At 41.7% G+C, this 19646-nt stretch overlaps 1 protein-coding gene across 1 annotated transcript in view; it reads left to right on the top strand.

Moving 5' to 3' along the window:
* Positions 1 to 19377, top strand: part of PTPRG (protein tyrosine phosphatase receptor type G) — a 378176-nt gene extending 358799 nt beyond the window's left edge. Inside the window, exons 17-29 of the mRNA XM_042823259.1 lie at positions 738 to 820; positions 1042 to 1176; positions 1408 to 1542; positions 1968 to 2140; positions 2845 to 2980; positions 3321 to 3467; positions 5310 to 5403; positions 7198 to 7274; positions 7693 to 7821; positions 9440 to 9586; positions 10354 to 10496; positions 13539 to 13674; positions 14320 to 19377. Coding sequence (XP_042679193.1) covers positions 738 to 820; positions 1042 to 1176; positions 1408 to 1542; positions 1968 to 2140; positions 2845 to 2980; positions 3321 to 3467; positions 5310 to 5403; positions 7198 to 7274; positions 7693 to 7821; positions 9440 to 9586; positions 10354 to 10496; positions 13539 to 13674; positions 14320 to 14466 — 1682 coding nt within the window. The 3' untranslated portion in view covers positions 14467 to 19377. The remainder of the gene's footprint in view (positions 1 to 737; positions 821 to 1041; positions 1177 to 1407; positions 1543 to 1967; positions 2141 to 2844; positions 2981 to 3320; positions 3468 to 5309; positions 5404 to 7197; positions 7275 to 7692; positions 7822 to 9439; positions 9587 to 10353; positions 10497 to 13538; positions 13675 to 14319) is intronic.
* The last annotated feature ends 269 nt before the right edge of the window (positions 19378 to 19646 follow it).

Here is a 19646-nt window from a genome sequence, read left to right as displayed (position 1 = left end):
ATTAAGTTCCTATATTTATAAATGTTGCAGTAAATCTTGAATGTTTTTCATGGCATAGGGATTAAATGGGTGTATCCCATGCTTAGAATCAGTTGAGGTACAGGCTGAGCACCAGTAGCACTCTCGCTGCATGTCCTTGTGCAAGGAGATCCTTTGCAATTGTCCCAGCTGTGATTTTAGACAGAGGTGTCTGGTCCCTCTAAGCACTGAGAGAAGCACCCTTAGAGAACTGAAGCAGGAACTTCAGTACTACAGATGGCACCAGGAGAAACCTCTTTCTCCATTCATATGTTGGAAGGCAAATAAAGCCAGATGTTTCCTTCTTGAAGTTAGCCTATGTCTCATTTCTGCATGTGTTGGAAGCACCTCCCAGCCCCACACAGCTGCTCAAAAGCAGAAGGGCTGCCATTTTTTTTCTGATTTAAGCAAGAAGCCAGGTATTGGAGTGCAAGAAGAACAAGAGCTAAAGAGTGCAACAGCGTGATCCAAAGTCTGTCTTCTCAGTGTGTTGAGGGTGGTGAAGGAGTGGGGACATTTGCTCTGCTCCTTGAGCCAGCAGAGCTGAGTGACTGCTACCATGATCAGATGGCCGAGAACAGTCACATTCCACTTCAATCCAAAGCCAGTTACTTCAAGGAATTAATAAGGGCTACTCCAATACATGGGAATTAGGATGTTTACTTGCAATTCTGCATCATATTTCCTTAATGCTTCTTGTTCTGTTCTTTGTCCTGCAGATGATCACAGTAGGGTGAAGCTGAGGCCTTTACCAGGAAAAGATTCTAAGCACAGTGACTACATTAATGCTAATTACGTTGATGTAAGTTATTTGAATTATTTTTTCTTCTCTAAATCCTTCCCCAATGAGGAAGCATTGCTACTCGTGAAATGTTCATGTTTTCCAGCTTCACGTAAGAGTTTTGCTACAAATTCCTCGCTATTCTGAATGAGAAAGGCACCTTTCTTTGTTACCTTTAAATTATTAATTTCTCTGCCATGATACTGCTTTCATCTCACTTAGCATTATGGTTTTCTTTGAAGGGTTACAACAAAGCAAAAGCCTACATTGCTACCCAGGGACCTTTAAAGTCTACCTTTGAAGATTTCTGGAGGATGATTTGGGAACAAAATACTGGAATCATTGTCATGATCACAAACCTTGTTGAAAAAGGAAGAGTAAGAGATTTTCTAGTTTGTTAGCAAATACTCCTTACCATCTCTCCAAATCACGTGGGCAGAATTTGTTTTAAATGGTCTGGGATGATACATGCTGATGTCTAAAATGTACCTAAATAACTGAGGGTTACATAGCTAGCCATGATTTTACTTTTTAAAAAAGCTCTAACCACAAATACAAAGAAGCAGCTCAAACCTTCAGCCAACCCATCCAACTATGTCTTTGTTCAGAGAAAATGCGATCAGTACTGGCCGTCAGAGAATAGCGAGGAGTATGGCAACATAATAGTCACGCTGAAGAGCACAAACATTCATGCCTGCTACACTGTGCGCCGCTTCACGGTCAGGAACACAAAGATGAAAAAGGTGGGTGAAGCCTTCACTGTTCTCATCCAGATGCCTTCTAGCTTGTGCGGGATGCAAGCCACACAGGAGCAAAATTCAGCTGTTGTGTAGGCAACTTGAAGCAGCAGTGGATGGGAAATGAGTAAGCAAAAACAGGATTACAAGGAATCTGGTGATAGGTTTAACCTGTATTTCTTTCTCTCGAGTTTGTTACCACCTTGGTATCAGAGCTGCTGCTGTCATTACCTCTTCCTGTACATCTTTTCCTTGCACTGTGTCTCCACCAAACAAAAGCAGAGCTGCAGGAGATTCTTTTTGTCATAGTCCGACACATTTTCATCTGGGCAAGCTAATAGGACCAAATGGAGGAATTGAAGTAAAACTGAAGGATTCTTTGCTTCTCTTTCCTGATCTTTCTCTTCTTTCTGCTTACAATTTGCATGCAGGGTCAGAAAGGAAACCCAAAAGGGCGCCAGAACGAGAGAACGGTTATTCAGTATCACTACACTCAGTGGCCTGACATGGGTGTGCCAGAGTATGCCCTTCCTGTGCTGACCTTCGTTAGGAGATCATCTGCAGCCAGAACCCCGGACATGGGACCAGTGGTTGTGCACTGCAGGTATGAAGGATCACAGAATCATAGAACGGCTGGGGTTGGAAGGGCCCTCAGAGATCATTGAATTCCAACCTGATGCCGTGGGCTGGTCGCCAGCCACCAGCTCAGGCTGTACAGGGCCCCTTCCAGCCTGGACTCCACTTCCAGGGATGGGGCACGCATGGCTCTTTGGGCAGCCTGTTCAAGCACCTCATCAACCTCTCAGTGAAAAATTGCCCCATGATATCTGATCTAAATAGATGTGATCAAATGCTTGATGGTCAATATACCTATTTTGCAGTGTGTGCTCTTTTAAATGCCTGTGAAGGCAAGCACTGTACATTATTAAGACAGCAGTGTGCCTGCCCTATGGATGCAGGGAGACGTGAGTTGGCTTAGCCTACATCTGAAGCGTGCTCTAATCAAAAAATCTTAGTTGCATTAGCAGCATGATGCTGAGCTGCTGAGCATTGCACTGATGAGGCTGTGCAATTCCTGGTTCTGAAGCCTGATTTCCTGCCCATTCAGCACACGGGGAGGGCAGGATCACCTCCACTGGCAACCAGGAAGTTCCTAGAAAACTAAAGTATTTTGTCCAGGAATTTTCACGATTGAGGCTAGCAGTGAACTGAAAGTCTAGGAATAGGTGCATTTGTTTAGTTCTGTTCTGCCGTTGTGTTTAGTGTGGCTTGGCTGTATTACATGGGTTTCTCTTACGTTTTTTGTAGTGCTGGTGTTGGCAGAACTGGAACCTACATTGTGATTGACAGTATGCTGCAACAGATAAAAGACAAAAGCACAGTTAATGTCCTGGGTTTCCTGAAACATATCAGGACACAGCGCAACTACCTCGTCCAGACAGAGGTAAAGATTGCAGTGGGGCTCAGTGTATGGCCATATTCATTTTTATGTTGCAGTCAAAGAGCAAATAGATTTTTCAGTTACATCCCTGTAAGTATTGAATATATCACCAGATATTTGTTGCACTGAAATGCCTCTCTTTTTCTAGACCAGAAACTTCAGATTTTGCTTATGACTTTTTCAGAGCTGTGTGTGTTAACACTTGTGAATGGTTTTTTTTTCATTTGGCCATATTTGCATGTGTGGGTTATTTTGCATACCCTCCTTCAGTGCTCTACCCCTCAGTTAAAGCCAGCCATTTAGTTTATTCCAAGTGCTTACCTGACATGCTTTGTTTATCTAGGAGCAGTACATTTTTATTCATGATGCCTTGTTGGAAGCCATCCTTGGGAAGGAGACTGAAGTATCTGCAAACCAGCTGCATAGTTATGTTAACAGCATCCTCATACCTGGCATAGGAGGGAAGACACGATTAGAAAAACAATTCAAGGTAAGGCTTATCACTCCCATCCAGAGGGACCTAATTTCTCCACTTTGTGTTGCTTGGCATGCCTTCCCTGTTTGTTGTCATAGATAATGAACCTAACCTGAACACTTCATTAGCACAGCAGAGCATCTTGGGAAGTTCAGGGCGCAACAAGTCAGCCATGCTTCTGGGAATCAGCACTAATGCTCTTGAAGTCAAAGGTGCAAAGAGGAACACGAGCATTGCTTTGAAGCATGCTGCTGATAGTCTCCCCATTTTGAAGGAGCTGAGTGTTCCTGGGCCTGTGGGTAGTTTGGCTGGAGGTCTTACTCAAAACAGTGATTCTTGTGCATATATATATGGAGAAAGAAATGAGATGAGGTTCTTAGTGCAACTCACTATTTCCATGATGTAGATAAATAATTTAAAATGTTTTAACATCAAGAAACACAACATGCCTTTCCATTGCTAATAGCTGTGCTTGCTGCTTTTCCCTACTGTATTATAGCTGCATTCATCGTGGCCAAAGTAAAATTATTTGCTTGGATCTATATGAAACCTACAATTTTCTGATTGCGTTTTTTGAATGCATTTATAATTTTTTTTTGTAGGACTGCATTTCATATGATCATACGTGATGTCAGTTTTCACACCTAAACTCAGTTTAATAAGCACATAAGGAACTGAAGCTGTTAAATTTTAACAGGTGAAAAGCTATTCAAAAAATGAACAAGGTGGTCTCAGAATGCACTTGTAGAAATGTCAGTACTCTCAATCCAGAAAGACATTCCAGGTGCATAATTACTACATCAAAGAAACAAGCGCAGAAGTGTGCACACACACGCAGGAGAGAAAGACACTTTATTAGAAAAAAATTATTCCACTGCTATAAAAAATATCAAGTTATAAGGATAAAGATGTTTTCTTACGACTTATGGCAAAATTTGCAAATTGGAGGTGCCGTTTTCCAAAATGGCTTACTTACTCTGCTGGAGCTGCACAAGTGTTTAGAAACTCTGGAACTTCCAGTGTAACAATGCCAGTACGTAGATGAGTGAAGTGCTGTCGTGATTAAAATGGGTTTGAAACTGGGACTAAGAAAGCAGTGATTATTACGTTTTTCCCTGATTTCTGCTGCTGCCTTAGAGCTGGCAGAAAATAACTCGTGCTCACGCCTTGGTGCAGAAGTTCACTTACAACTGACTGAGAGTAAAATTACCCTGAGTAATGAGTTGCTGGTGCAAGAGATGGAAAAGCCACCTTCACCCTTCTTGCTCCGGGAGAGTTCCCCATACGCTGGGGGAATATTCAAAGACAAATCTGCCTCTCTGACTTTTCATTGTGCCTGGAATGAATTTAGCAGAGCAGATAATACAACTCTTAGCCTCAAATCTCTGCTGCTGGTGTGCTGAGTTCCCAAAAGGCCTGGCAGAAAAAGAAGGTATTCTGGAGGAATTATCTTGCTTTCATTTTGAAAGAAAACATGAAAGTTTGTGTGGTTGGTTTTTTTTTTTTCATAGTTTTATTTTGCTAGCTTTTGTTCCTCGAGACTTGCTCTCAACTGAACGTATCTGCAAGTCTTTGAAATATATTCTCAAAGATAACTAAACGTACTGTTCTGTGAAAATGCATTTTGATGGAACTTCATTTTCAGGATGCTTCAAAGCTAAGAGCTGTAGAGATCTTTTTAGCCATTAAACAAATTGTATGAAAAGATGATTTCCATTGGCATCTTGAGTATTTTAAACAAGTTTAACAACACGATGTATTCTTGTACTGATGCTTCTTCCCGGGAGTTGGCAAAGAAACCACCTCTCTTCAGGTAGAGTGCTGTGAGGACTGACTTGCTACTTTATTCTCTTTCAGCTGGTTACACAGTGTAATGCAAAATATGTGGAATGCTTCAGTGCTCAGAAAGACTGCAACAAAGAAAAGAACAGGAACTCATCAGTCGTGCCATGTAAGATCGCACCTTTGGTTTGATCACCGCCTAGCATAACTTCTTGCAGTGAACACTTCCTGTGTTACGCATGAAAAGGCGTAGCCACAAGGAAGAACAAGTGTGATCTGTATAGACCAAGCTGTCCTGTCTTTGCAAAATTACTCTGAAATCATAGAATCATAGAATCATAGAATCACCAAGGTTGGAAAAGACCTAAAAGATCACCCAGTCCAACCGTTCACCTATTCCCAATAGCTCCCACTAAACCATGTCCCTCAACACAACATCCAACCTTTCCTTGAACACCCCCAGGCTCGGTGACTCCACCACCTCCCTGGGCATCCATTCCAGTGCCTGACCACCCTTTCTGAAAAGTAATACTTCCTCATGTCCAGCCTGAATCTCCCCTGCTGTAGCTTGAAGCCATTCCCCCTGGTCCTATCACTGATGACACGAGAGAAGAGGCCGACCCCCAGCTCACTACAACCTCCCTTCAGGAAGTTATAGAGAGCAATGAGGTCCCCCCTGAGCCTCCTCTTCTCCAGGCTGAACATTCCCAGCTCCTTCAGCCTCTCCTCACCAGCCCTGTGTTCCAGACCCCTCACCAGCTTTGTTGCCCTCCTTTGAACACGTTCCAGGGCCTCAATATCTTTCTTGCAGTGAGGGGCCCAAAAGTGGACACAGTATTCGAGGTGCGGCCTCACTGGTGCTGAATATAGGGGAAATGGAATGAAAGAAAATAGTTATGGTGTCAGTTAGGTATACTGCCCAAGTGAAATGTTAATGTGAAGTGCTTAAGAATTTGAATAATTAGGTGGAGGATAAACCTATGGAATACTGTGGTAATTACTTTGATGCAGCTCTCAGCTCAGGTGAGATCTCCCAGAGTGATTGGCACAAGTGTTTTTATGATGTACTTTGTAGTACATTTGTTTTCTGTGTGCAAGCCTTCCTCAGGTTTGAGGGCCACAGTTTCACAGTCGTTAATATGGAATCTGTGCACAGCTGCCTGGCAGCATGAACTTGCTAAGACCAAGCATAGTCATGATGTCATTCTCATCACGTTGCCCAGAGCACAGGGTATACAGGGCAAGCAGTACTCAAAGTAGTGCACTGCTATATGGGCACAGGTTTTGTTATGAAGTTTGGTAACAAAAAGAGAAATCGCCAGGATATACATTATAAACAAAGGTGAATGGACTGAAATAGACTGTATGACCTCGCAGATTGTGTCATGTCGCTGCAGTGATTTCAGTTTGGCTGTAGGAGCCTGTCAGTTGGGTTCAGGATGTTGTTGAACCCAACCCTCAAACACAGAGCAGTGCAGACCTGCTGAAGAACATTTGCTTGCTTCTGGGTTTTTGCCCTTGATGGAAAGGTTTTATCTGAGAAGGTTATCTCACCTTCCGGATGGGAGGAATAAGTGGTGGCTGTGCTATGGAGAGGTAGGGAAAGCAAAATCAGTCACCTGGGTTTTTGTGCTGCTAGAAACAAATAGAATGCTACAGTCAAAAGTTACCTGAAATCCCCTGTTATCACTGCATATACTGTTATTCGGTAATTCAGCCTGCTGTGAAAATCTTTGCTATAGTAAAATTTGATTCCTAAAATTACTTTGTCCTTGTGGGAATATTGTGCAACGTTCTCTTTTATATTTTGTGTTAGCAGGCAGTGCTTTAACACGGTTAAGTGCAGGCCTGCTCCTGCAGGAGATGGGAGCTGCAGTGTTTGGTTTGTTAACGTCTGAGAAATTCCTGCTTTCTGCAATGGGCCATGACCAGACTCTGATATTCTTTTATCTTTGTCTTATAGCTGAGCGTGCTAGAGTGGGCTTGGCACCACTGCCTGGAATGAAGGGAACTGATTACATTAATGCCTCTTATATCATGGTGAGGAAGCCAACACCTAATTACAAAGTAAAATCAATTCTGAGGTGCTAAATACCAGATGCCTGTAATTGTCTTAATTCTGTATGTAATGGCTGTGTATTAACGAATGAGATTTTAACACCTTCCCCATAATGTAAAGCTATTAACTGTGTTTTATTAAAGATTGTTGCTTAAGAAAATTAAATACTAGATGCATTTAGATGGAATGTGTATTTTCCTGAGATACAGTCAAATACTGGGATTTAGAATAAGTGAAAACAACAGGGACTTTGCTGGAAATGGCGCTACAGAATTACAGTTTGTGCAAAAATGTTGTGGAATAAAATGAAATAGGGTCATCATGTGTCCCCACAGATAAAATTAATGCTTCAGAAGTATTGAAGGCAATAAGTAATTGTGGTTTGTTTTGCTGGAAAAGGGCTACTACAGGAGTAACGAGTTCATCATAACCCAACATCCGCTGCCACATACAACTAAAGATTTCTGGAGAATGATCTGGGATCACAATGCACAGATCATCGTCATGCTGCCAGACAACCAGAGCCTGGTGAGTGAAGCACCTCCTTGCCTGTGTCATAGAGCAGTGACTTAGCTCTGCCAGCCACCAGGGTTGTAGAATCACAGAATCATTAAGGTTTGAAAAGACCACTAAGATCATCAAGTCCAACCATCAACCCATCACCACTGTGCCCACTAAACCACGTCACTAAGTGCAGCATCTACCACCTTCTTGAGCACCTCCAGGGATGGTGACTTCCCAGCTCCCTGGGCAGCCTGTTCAGTACTCTTTATAAGAAGACATTTTTCTTCACATCCAACTTGAGCCTCCCCTGGGTCACTTCATTGCATGCTGTAGCTACTTTCCCTTGAAAGCGAAGCCAGTTTGCAAGTCACCTCCTCAAACTTTGTCCTAAGCTTGTTACAAAAGACTAGGGCAAGGGCTTTGAGAAGAGCAAAAATACAAAACAAAGACATGAGAAAAGTTGCTTGTTTCCAGGAGTCTAAGGCCATGAGGACTTAAGGCTATGAAAGGTTATAGAAGTTATTTTAATGTCAGCAAAAGTGAACGTGTATGTTAATTTGTGAGACAGAGAGGGAGAAACAGGTGACACAAGTGAAGTGCTAATCAGTGCTTCCACGTTTACTAACATGTCTCAAGAGGACACTGCAAATAATGAAGAATTAAAAGGTTTGGGTTTTTTCATACATACATCACTGAGGTGAACAGACAATTGTAGCTGAGAATGGTAGAGAAACCACCTCTGTTACAGCTGAAAAATAGCAGTCATGAGAGGCAGCAGTATAAATATTATACTCAATACTAAATATGATATCATTAAACTGAAGAGGCAGCATTCTATATGCTTCCCATGTGCAGTGCAACTGCAGGGCAAAGAGCATTCAGTGAAATGTGATTGAATCAGAAAGTACTAATGAAACAGAGAGTGTCAGGTAGAAACGAAGAGGTTGATCTTGTCTTTCAAAGTCTGTAGACTGGCTCTGCAGAGCACTGGACTCAGCTGTATTGCTTACAAGGATGCCTGGTGCCAGCTTTCATCTTTGGTGAGCCCAGAACGGAGGCTGTCTACAGGGCAGTAGTGTCTGTGCTTTGGTTCATTGTTTGGCTTGTGACATTGGCTTCCAGGAAGGGATGAGATGGGACCAAGGCAGTATTTTCCCCTACCCTTAAAAATTCTACCCCTACATGAAGTATCTTGTCTGTCTTCCACCTAGATCTGATCCAAAGACCTTCCACTGACATCCTTGAGTTTTGGCTTAGACCACAATAGATACAAATTCAAAATAGAAAGCAATTAATTGTAAAGGTCAATGAGTTTTATCTAAACAAGTGTCTAACTTTTATGAAAAACTGTGTAGGCAGGAGGTAATATAACACAAAGGTTAAGTGGAAGCGAGGTAAGAGAACCATTTCCCCATGAAACCAATTAAAAAGCAAGTGTTACCTGTTTGGACTCACAAAAGAGGGGCCTGCAAGCTTAATGACTTCTAGTAGACTAATAGTGAGTTGGTTTTAGACAAAAATATCTTTTAAATGTCAGCTCTTTATCATCTCTATGTATCAAACCAGTTTTTTGATCTGCTGGATTTTTCAGTTGCACACAAGATATCTGGAAGTCTGCAGTAGTGTTTTTCCTTTCTTCCAGGCAGAAGATGAGTTTGTGTACTGGCCAAGTCGTGAGGAATCTATGAACTGTGAGGCCTTTACTGTGACCCTTATCAGCAAAGACAGACTGTGCCTCTCTAACGAAGAGCAAATTATCATCCATGACTTTATCCTTGAAGCTACCCAGGTAAAATAAACCTCCAATTTTGGGTCTTGGCTTTTCTCCAAAATGCTAGTCATGTCATTTAAATAGGGCAGAAGAAAAGTTCCCTAGCAGTATTGAAAGCTGCGTACTTGTAAATGCACGTGCATGCCTGTTGCTCACAGGGGAAAGTTGTTCTCATTGACTCCTCCCTCCCACATCTTCTACTTCCAGGTGGATCCCTTTAGCTAGCGAGGCTGTAGTATTTAGTGTTTGACACATTTGAAAGTGAAAACATCATTTGTCATTCAGTAATTACAAAAGTAGATTGAATTATTCTTTGTAAAGTACACCAAGGTCCTGTTTCTGTTTATAAAATTCACAGTGTAATTGTGTGGGGCGTTAATTACTGGGGATTATTTATCAAGTACGTTTATTTTGAGTTGAAAGTCTGCCTCTAGTTTGGTTTCAGAATTGCAGCTAGATTTTGCTGCACAACATTGGTTTGGCAAACCCTTTTAAATTTAAATTCCCTGGTTGGTTTCCTCTTGTTTGAATTTTGACCTGTGAACTCAGAGGGAAGCCATGAAATAAAGAACAAAATCTTTATCAATTAAAATTGCATTATTTTAGGATGTTCAGCAGTACAGAGATGCTACAGTTATGTATCTTCTCTCTTCTTATATACACAGTTTGGAAGAAGATTCCTTCCCAGTGTGTAGAGAGGCTCTTTCTTCTTTCATTCTTTCATCATGGAGTGGGTAAATGTGAAACTGAGGCAGCTAATGCTGGGGCTGATCTTTTCATTTCAGGATGACTACGTTCTGGAAGTCCGCCACTTTCAGTGTCCTAAATGGCCAAACCCAGATGCTCCCATAAGCAGTACCTTTGAACTTATCAATGTAATTAAGGAAGAGGCCTTAACGAGGGATGGCCCCACCATAGTTCATGATGAGTATGTCACCTCTTTTCTCTCATTTATGTGAACGATATGCAGAGTTACTGAAGAGTACTTGTTAGGATTGATGTCTATTCTTGCATGGAATGGATGGGGTTTTGTGTCTAAGGAGCAGGATCAGGGTATTTACATTTCCAGGAATGAGGTTTCAGTTGGCACTGAGGCCAAATACATTTTGTTTGTTGTAATTTTTGTGTTGGCTGTTGTCTTGGGTGGACTTAGAAAGCGAGGCTGTGTTTGCTTTGTATGCGGTTTGCATACTTCTGTACATAGAAGTGTCCCAGACAAATTCTACAGCAGGTTTCAGAACCCAGCGGAGCCCAGGTTCAGATAAAGTCCTTGTGCCCAGTAGAGGCTTATGGAAACCAATTTCAAAGCAGACCTGAGCTCATGTCTGACAACTCGGGTTTAACATGCAGGTAAGACACAGAACAGGCTCAGCTTGGCTGTGTCTCGGGATGAGCAGCAGTATCTTGCCACAAGGATTTTAAAGTTTTCTGAGAGCAATTTTCTTTCCCTTCTTTCTTCTTTCCCAAAACATCCCGAGGGGCCATATGGTGCCAAGTGGGAGGGAGCCCGTTAACACAAGGCCAGCATGTCCCAGCACTTGTCTCTTTTGTAGTGTAATGGTAAGCATTGTCTTGCCAGCTATGCTTGAATGCCCAGTTATAAAAGATGCTAAATACTGCGTTGCATATTATTGATTTGCATTCATTATGGAGCTGCAAAATACTGTTGCTGTGAAGCCAGAGCCGGAGTCTAACAGGACTGTCTTTGGAAGAAGCTGTTTCGTGGTGGGCAGAGTGCTTTCAGGAGTCACTCTGCCATTAAAATCCCAAGGCAGCCCAATTTCTGACACCGCTTGGGTTCTCCTTTGAGCGGACAAAAAGGCAGTGTAAATGACTGCTAGCCCTCAGGCCCCTGCCCTGGGGTCTGTCAGCCCTTTTGCCATTGCTACCAGACAGACAGAGTTAGTGGAAGTCTTAGAAATCTTTGCCTTTTGTGTAATAGTGTTACTGGTGCACTCTGCCATTCCAGTGCTGGGATCAGCTTTGTGTGGTTGCGTGCTCCGACCTGCTGCTGCTGCAAGAGCTCTCCCTTCATATCAGAGTTCTTCCCAAAAGGTTCCTGCAAATGGTGCCTTGGGCTGAAGGAAGTAGTTTTCCTCCCACCGTTTCCTGCCTTGCTGCCACATGGTGTGAGCTCTGCTGGCTTTTGCCAGCACTTATTAATTCCAGGCTAGTTTTAATATTCATGCTTTGGGTAGTTTGAAGTGAGGTTTTGCTGCTCTTGCAGTACTTAAGATTATGTTTTACAAAATTAGAACCATTATTGATTTGGGTATTCATATTAGACCTAAAGAAAAAAATCAGAATCTCATTTCTAGCAGTGCTGAGTCATTCTTTCTGTAAATTGCTTTTTTGGTTTATTTGTCATATTCAATGATTTTATTTTTATGCCTAATACATAATTTGGATCCTGCTTTTCACCGGAGCCAAAGCGAATGTAGCTGAAAATGAAAATTTCCCTTTACTACATGCAGCTACTATATCACATAATCCACTAATAATTACAACTGTGGATTAATTCCAAATATATGAATTTTCAGATGCTAAATGCACGTGGTATTTAGGAAGTACACGGTGGGATGAACTTGATAACAACATTTCAAAGTAGTTCTAAAATTCCAACTGGAGACTGCTGCCAAGAACGTTAAATGTAACTGCCCATGTGCAAGCAACTACATGAAGTCTGAAAGTTGCATAACTTTCAGAGCGTTGAGCATTCAGCTTGCTGGGAGGTGGTGGCAATGAACCCCAGTGGAAATGAGGCCGTTAGGCCCAAGAGGCATTTTGTTGTGTTCCACCCATGGCACGCACAAAGGCCCCTGTGCCCAGTGTTCCTGCAGGTGCCCTGCTTCTTCCATAGATTTTTCATCAGATATAGCAGGTCTATTGTGATCTGATTTCTGTTTCCAATTTCCAGGCAAATTGAGTTTCCAAAAATCATATGAAATTAAGTCAGCATATGTCTCGATTTCCACAGGAGCGCTGTAAAAAAATCCTAGTGGTAATCTTATTGTACCAGATGGCATTGCAGCTCTCGCTGATTATTTAAGTTTTTATGTACAGTTCTCCAAACAGCTTATGGAGTAAGTCAGCACCAACGTCCCCATTTGCAGGTCAGGGTGTTTAGATACCGACTTCCTCAAAGTCACAAAACTGGGACAGAGTTTCAATCTCCTGAGTAATGAGAGAGCAGAGTTCAGCTGCAGCTCCTCAGAAGCAATTATGGGCTCCTGCTGCTTAGGATCCTTTGTCCCCTGCCCCACAAAGGCACGTGTGACTCCAGCATACCGCAGATTTAGCAGCAGTAAGATTTCTGTGTGGCCAGTTATGTCGAGGACACACAGTCCTTCCCCTGACAAACAGGCATCGCTCAGGTTCTTCCTTAGTGACAGCCCAGCTCAACTTACCAGGATCTGCAGTGTCTCTTGGGTGCCCAACTAGGGAGTGTTGCGTTTCGCTTAGGAATCAGACCTTAGGAAGACTGCAAGGTGCTGCCCCACTTACTTGTGAGCACCTCGTATCCGTGTTAGTTGTATTTCATTATCAGATGCAGAGGAACAGACAGGTCTCATTTCTTTTAATCATTTATGTTTTGCTTGAGCTCCCACTGAGGTACTTAAAATGCGCTCAGCTGTAATGCGGATGCTTTCAGTACATGTGGCAGGTGAGAACTGATTTCACTGTTACACCCTGCAAGCTGGGCATGTTTAAAAGGCTCACATCCTTCTGCTGATACAGTTCTTCATACTGAGTAGTGCAGATATCCTGAGATGAATGGGGTGCCATCACTTTTCTTTTTTGTTGTTGTTGTTGAAATGACCAAAAATAACCCAGTATAAAGCAATCATCTGCTAGACATGAAGTTGAACTACAGTAATCAAATGAAGTCCATGTCAACATGTTCGTGGCTCTGTGTCGGGGTGCCCAGGTGTGTTTCTGAGTATCTTATCCCGTTGCTGTGGTTTTTCAGGTATGGAGCTGTGTCAGCGGGAACGCTATGTGCCCTTACCACTCTGTCCCAGCAGCTGGAGAATGAAAATGCTGTTGATGTTTTCCAGGTGGCAAAGATGATAAATCTTATGCGGCCCGGAGTATTTACAGACATCGTAAGTCCCTAAATAGAATATAAATGGAGAGTTTATGAGATTTTCATCTGAGACCACAAGCATGAACTGAAACGCACATTGTGTGCATTACCAAACCCCACAGCTTCTGCTGCCTTCTCTTGAATTTAAGCCCACCACTGATTTAACACGGTTATGTATTTGAAATAGCTGAATGTGGAACAATCATCAATGAAACGATGCATTGAATTCATCATATGAAATCATATAATGGGCATCAATTGTACATTACTGTTTAAAATCAACGTGCTGATGGAATAAAGAGGAAAGCAGGGCAACTGGACAAATGTCCTTCTTGCTGGGAAATTAGTAATGACACAGTGGTGTTTTTGCATTATTCTGTTTCTCCTGCAGTTTCCTTATAATGTCAACAGAAAGACTTCTCTTCAGTGGGCAGCAGATCAGCAATAATATAAAATGCTCACAATTAGGATGTTGGGCTGATAATGTTAAGCTGGATTAACACAGGCAATCACTCTCAAAGTATCTTTCTGTGATGTATGTATGCTTCTAGTAACAAATATCCATCACTTTCCTTAAAATGCCACACATCAGTGCCGTTCATGCAATGAACTGCATGCAATGAAAGCATTGAGGTAACTTAGGTAACTTGTCTTTCTTTTCCAGGAGCAGTACCAGTTTCTTTACAAGGCAATGCTGAGCTTGGTCAGCACTAAGGAGAATGGAAATGGTCCCATGACACTGGACAAAAACGGTGCTGTGATGGCCAGTGATGAATCGGATCCCGCAGAAAGCATGGAGTCTCTTGTCTAATTGGAAACCTGAAAAGGCACTTAATTTGTAGAACTTCTGAAGACTGAGCGAACTTTTTTGAGGCCTTTTTTGCCAGACTCTAGGTTATACAATAACCCAATTACTTTTTTACACTGATAAAAGTTTTGATATTTATTTTTTGCCATTTTATGTCTTAATGGTATCCTACTGAGCATTTGCACCTCTGTTTATTTCACACAGTGAAACGCAATTTTATCTAGTTTGCACTATATGATCAGTGTTACTGCCTATAATCTTCTAATACAAAACAAGCCCTGATGTGACATTCCATGACAACAAACATGCTTTTTCTGTTTTGTTTAAATGCAGTGAAGTTTTGCTAAACTACAGTGACCCTTGAATTTTCAATCTTGAATGCTAGGCCAGATGGATTCTTTCTACAACAGATACTGTACCCCTTCATTCCATATTTATTGTTTTAATTATCATGTCACAACTTTGCTAACGGTATTCTGCATTCCAGTGGAGTGGATGAGCAGCGTTCATCCTTCTTGACAAAATGTGGCAGGTGATTATTAGCTACAGTGAAGGTGTAATGGCCTTGTGGAGCAGAAACAATTATTTCTGTATTGTTTCACGTTACTGTTTTGTACGCTCACAGACCTAAGACTTGCTTCACATGGAATAGAAAATCACCTACAATATAATTATGAATTAGATGCAATTCATGTGTGGGACGCAGTGACAGGTTTTGATTTTACAATCTCAAAGTTTCTCCATTTATGCAGAAAAATGTCAGTTTTTGCTTTTAGCCAGCCCTGCGATGGGAAAATATTTTGGTTTGATTTTCATCAAAGCCGATGCAGTAAGAAATCTCCTACAGCCCCAGGTCAGACCTGTTTTCAGATATATTGAAGGTAGCAATATTTTACATTACTAAGCTATTCAATATTTTAAACACATTAATTTCCTTACTATTTCTTGAATATGACCTCACACCTAATGGTATGTTACATGATGACAGGCGTTTCTTAATTTCATAACTGTTAGATGCCATTTTTACAGGTGTGTAATTTTCATACTTTAGTGCTAAAACATAAAGTACTGATCCATATTTACTGGTGAAGCAAACTAATAAAAAAAACTACCTATAAAGTTACATTCTCCCTCTTTTTTTTGCCAGACTAATTCTTTAGCACAACCCTAGTTTATTGTGTTTTCCCTCCCACACCAATGAACTGGTTTTTCCCAGATTATATAAATCATTTGAATTGTTGTTTGGAGCATCTAAGTATACATTCTCATTGGCTCCCTTTTCTTTTGCATTTCATTGCGATTCAACACCGTTCATCTTTATTTAACAGAAGAAGTAAGCACATACTTAATTCTCCAGAGATAAAGCTGATCATTTCCTTCATAGCTCTGCCGAACAGAGAGGGGTTATGGAATCTGCCTTGAGAATGAAATATGTTGTTTCAGGCATCCTGATGTTTGGTATACAATCACAGGCACCATCTTTACATATGGCGTTAATTTCTTTTCGATTCCAACTGCACAGAGCATGCACTGTATTTCTGGGACTTGTCAAAAATATTGCAGTGTGTTTTTCTTTTCAGTGTAAAACTTTCTGCCAGCTGGGGCTTGCTAGAACAGACACATGGCAAGGCAAAATCCTCTTCTTGTGTTGGAGGGGAGGGCAAAGAGGAAGGTTAGCTAAGGGGAAGGTTCCATAGATGTTCCATGCAGAAGGAAGCTGAAAGTGACATTTCTATGGAGAGTAGGTCTGTGAGTTTGGAACCTCTTGAGGTACAGAGTGATGCAGCCCCAGTGGGAGCAGAGAGCTGTACAGACTGGTATGTGCTAACATCTGGCCTTTTATTTTTAACAGAAAGGCTTCCTTCTATGGATAGACTTGATTAATTCCCACACCAAAATATTTAAGAGTTCACCAGCAACCTTTTGCATGGTTACCCTTTTCTCACCAGTCTGTGGAATCCCTCAGTACAAGTGCTCCACATAACTGCTAATGCTGAACAGTGTGATACATCCACGGTTTCCTTGAGGAAATCCCATGTCCAGCACCAGCTAGTCCAAGTAAAAACTGTGCAAAACTTTTCAAAAGGATGCACTGCATTGTAGTTTGCTTCCCCTTTGCCCTGGGATGTGCCAGCACCAGAGCGAGGCAGTGCTGCATGGTAGGAGCTCAGGCTGGAGGCTGGAGATGTGGCTGCTGAACCCCCACACCCCAGAGTGATCCCAGCCCTGGGGATGGTTTTGATCAGTTCAGCCTTGAGTGTTCAAGTACCCAGGGAGAGCTGTAGGGAGAAGGAAGGAATTCAAAGCCTGACAGAGCAGAATGATGCAGAGATTACTGAAGGCATCAGGAGAGTTGCATTTGTGCAGTACCCTTAGCTGAATACTTTTCATGATGGAAGGTAACTGTGGTTCGTGACGCACTGCCTGAATATCCTTGGTTTAATCTCTTCACACAGGCTTTAAAAATCAGTGAAAGAAGGCTGTGGGGTTGAACTTTGGTAGCTGCTTTGGAAATCCGTGTGTTTGCATTGGCGTTTTCCCACACCTGCAGTACTTGGGGCTTAGTCCACGGGGAAATAATTTACAATGATGCTATATGACTTCTCCATAGATTTTTTTCTTAAGGGGGATTAAGTTGTATGTTAAGAACTGTGTTAACAGTCAGATAGTCAATAGAAGGTAGTGATGCATTAGGCTTGAAGTGGAAGAAGGTTGGGATTAGGAGCACATAAGAGCCAAACCCATTCTGCTGCAAGCAGATGCAGCTGTGCTCTCTTCCATGGACGTGCACCTCTTCCCATGGGACTAGAGGAGGCTGGCAGAAGGACCAAGCAAGCATTCACAGGCATGGAGCTCTACTAGGATGCTCTCACGTGCCTGTCTGGCCATCACTATGCAATGCCAGCCCCCATGCTGTAACCCCTACTTGGCATTCAGTTGGGATGCTTTTCAAGCAGCAAAAGTTCCCATTGTGCATGCCTGCAAGTTAGGGGGGCCCAGGTCTGTCCCTGTGCTGTAAGATGTGATCCTCAGCAGCCACGCCACGCGCGTGCATGCGTGTCTACATCTGTAAAATATTACTGCTTTGTGTCTTGCATGGCTGTGCACCTGCAGGCCATGTGAAAGGCATAAACAGCTGTGAGTTGAGCCCATCATTATAGCCAAGCTTTCCAAGAGGGAAAGTATCATCACAACATCTAAAACCAGTGGTGCTGCTGTACGTGGTTATCCCAGCTCTGCTAGGAAGGTGTGGGGGAGGCAGTGGGACTGCCCAGGTGTGCAGGCTGCAGTGCTGGCTCTTCAGCAAGACCAAGGTGGGAAGAGCTTTCGCTTTAACGCAGCATTTGTCCTTACTATTTCACAGTGTCTGTTCCCAAATATGAATTTAGGAGCGGGATAAAAACATCCCAAACCTTTATCCTCCTTCCTGTGTGCAGTCTTCTGCACCGTGGGTCTGTTCAAGGTTAGTGGAATCATTGACAGGATCTGCTTTGCTTCAGTTGTTTTTCCAATTTCTGACTGCTTGAATTGCTTGAACCCAGAGCGATGTCTTGGAACACTAGGAGAAGACTCTTTATGAAACAGCACAACTGCCTTCTTAACCTTTTTTTAAGCTGATATATTTTATTTAAAAGCTATAAATATAGATATTGATTCTACCAAAGATACATACTACTAATTCTCAGCAAAACAAAACCAACTTAATTAAGAAATAATAATAAAAAGTAGTTGTCTTACAGATTTAAGTCTTTCTCAAATTCATGTTTTTCGGTATCAAATCCGGTGTTCTGACGTTTGTGCTCAAATGGTGCCAGTGAATTTTTATATGAAGGGAAAATGCCTATTTATTAATCCACTGCATTGCTGCTCTTTTCTCTGTTTTTTTTATTTTTTCTGACAAACATAATTCAGCTTTTATTGTTACCCCGTTGCTTTTCTTCTCTTTGATGCCATTCTAACAATTTTAACAACATTGGCTTTGCTTATCAAAGGAGAAGGAATGCAAAAATAGAGAAAGAGAAGGAACTGTAATGAAGAGATTTGGCCTCTACTTTGTTGTAGCTGTTAAACTGTTTTTAGTGTTTTTGTTAACTATTTGCAAAGGGAAGCATTTTCTACAGAGGATAATTAATTTCAAGAAAAAAGTCTTGAGTTTTAAGAATAAACATGTCTCCAAAAGAGGAGATACTCAATTTTATACAATGTCACAGCTCTCCAACATTTGGGGTAGTGACCTCTTTGTTGTGTTAGAACATTTGAAATGAGCAAGCAGCCATTGTTTCTAAAGACCCAAGCATTCACGTGTACTCCTATTTTCTTTTCCTTCATTTTTAAATAGCGAAACCATTAAAACTGTAAATATTTTGTTGCTTGGATAAGCATCTTCTGGGAACTTTGTATCTATGGTATATAATCATAGAATTTTATATTTTCATATAAAGCTAATTTTTTTCTAGTTTCACCTCCTTCCTAGTTCTGTGGTGGCTATGTGAATCCATACCTTCTGTGTATCGAGGTAGTGAGACACCATCATCACACTCCAAAAAGATTTCCACCCGTCATTTCTTTGGGGCAGTGATTGTGAAGGTTAGATTCTTTTTTTTTATTATTTTATTCCATTGTCAGTGTGTGCAATAGGAATTAGACTTAGCCAGTCACTGGATACGTTTGTCTCATTGATCCATTCAGACAAAAAAAAAAATGTGGTGTTTGGCTTTGGGACAGGGTGGGAGGGAGGATTTTGAGGGAGATTTTTGGTTTGGTTTGGTTTGGTTTTTTTGTTTGGGGTTTTTTTGTAACTTGAAGAATCTTCTTTTTGTTATGTTTAAAACTATATCAAATCATTCTATTATAGTGTTATTTAATATGTAAATTGTATTGCTATACATAAAATAAAGTATGGATTTTGATGTATTTACAGACTTCTTTCTTATTTGCATCAAATACACATACAGAGCAGATGCGCAAGTCAGTATTTCATGGTCCCTGGTGTGCAGGAAGAATGATGAGATCCAAGGTCTGCTTTAATTAGGTCTCAAATTTCCAAGGAGTACTCAGCCTGGAACTGTCTCTGTCACTTGACAGTGGAGATTGCTTCTGCCCTCTTAATTGTCTCCGACAATCAGAGAGCTTTCTGCCTCTCAGACTATCAGCGCTTCCCTTTCCTCTCCATGACTGTTCCC

This window comes from Centrocercus urophasianus, unplaced genomic scaffold, assembly GCF_019232065.1.
Source record: "Centrocercus urophasianus isolate 14NV4802_14NV808 unplaced genomic scaffold, USGS_Curo_1.0 seq_22, whole genome shotgun sequence".
Lineage (NCBI taxonomy): Eukaryota > Metazoa > Chordata > Aves > Galliformes > Phasianidae > Centrocercus > Centrocercus urophasianus.
This window is presented reverse-complemented; position numbering and strand designations above follow the sequence as displayed.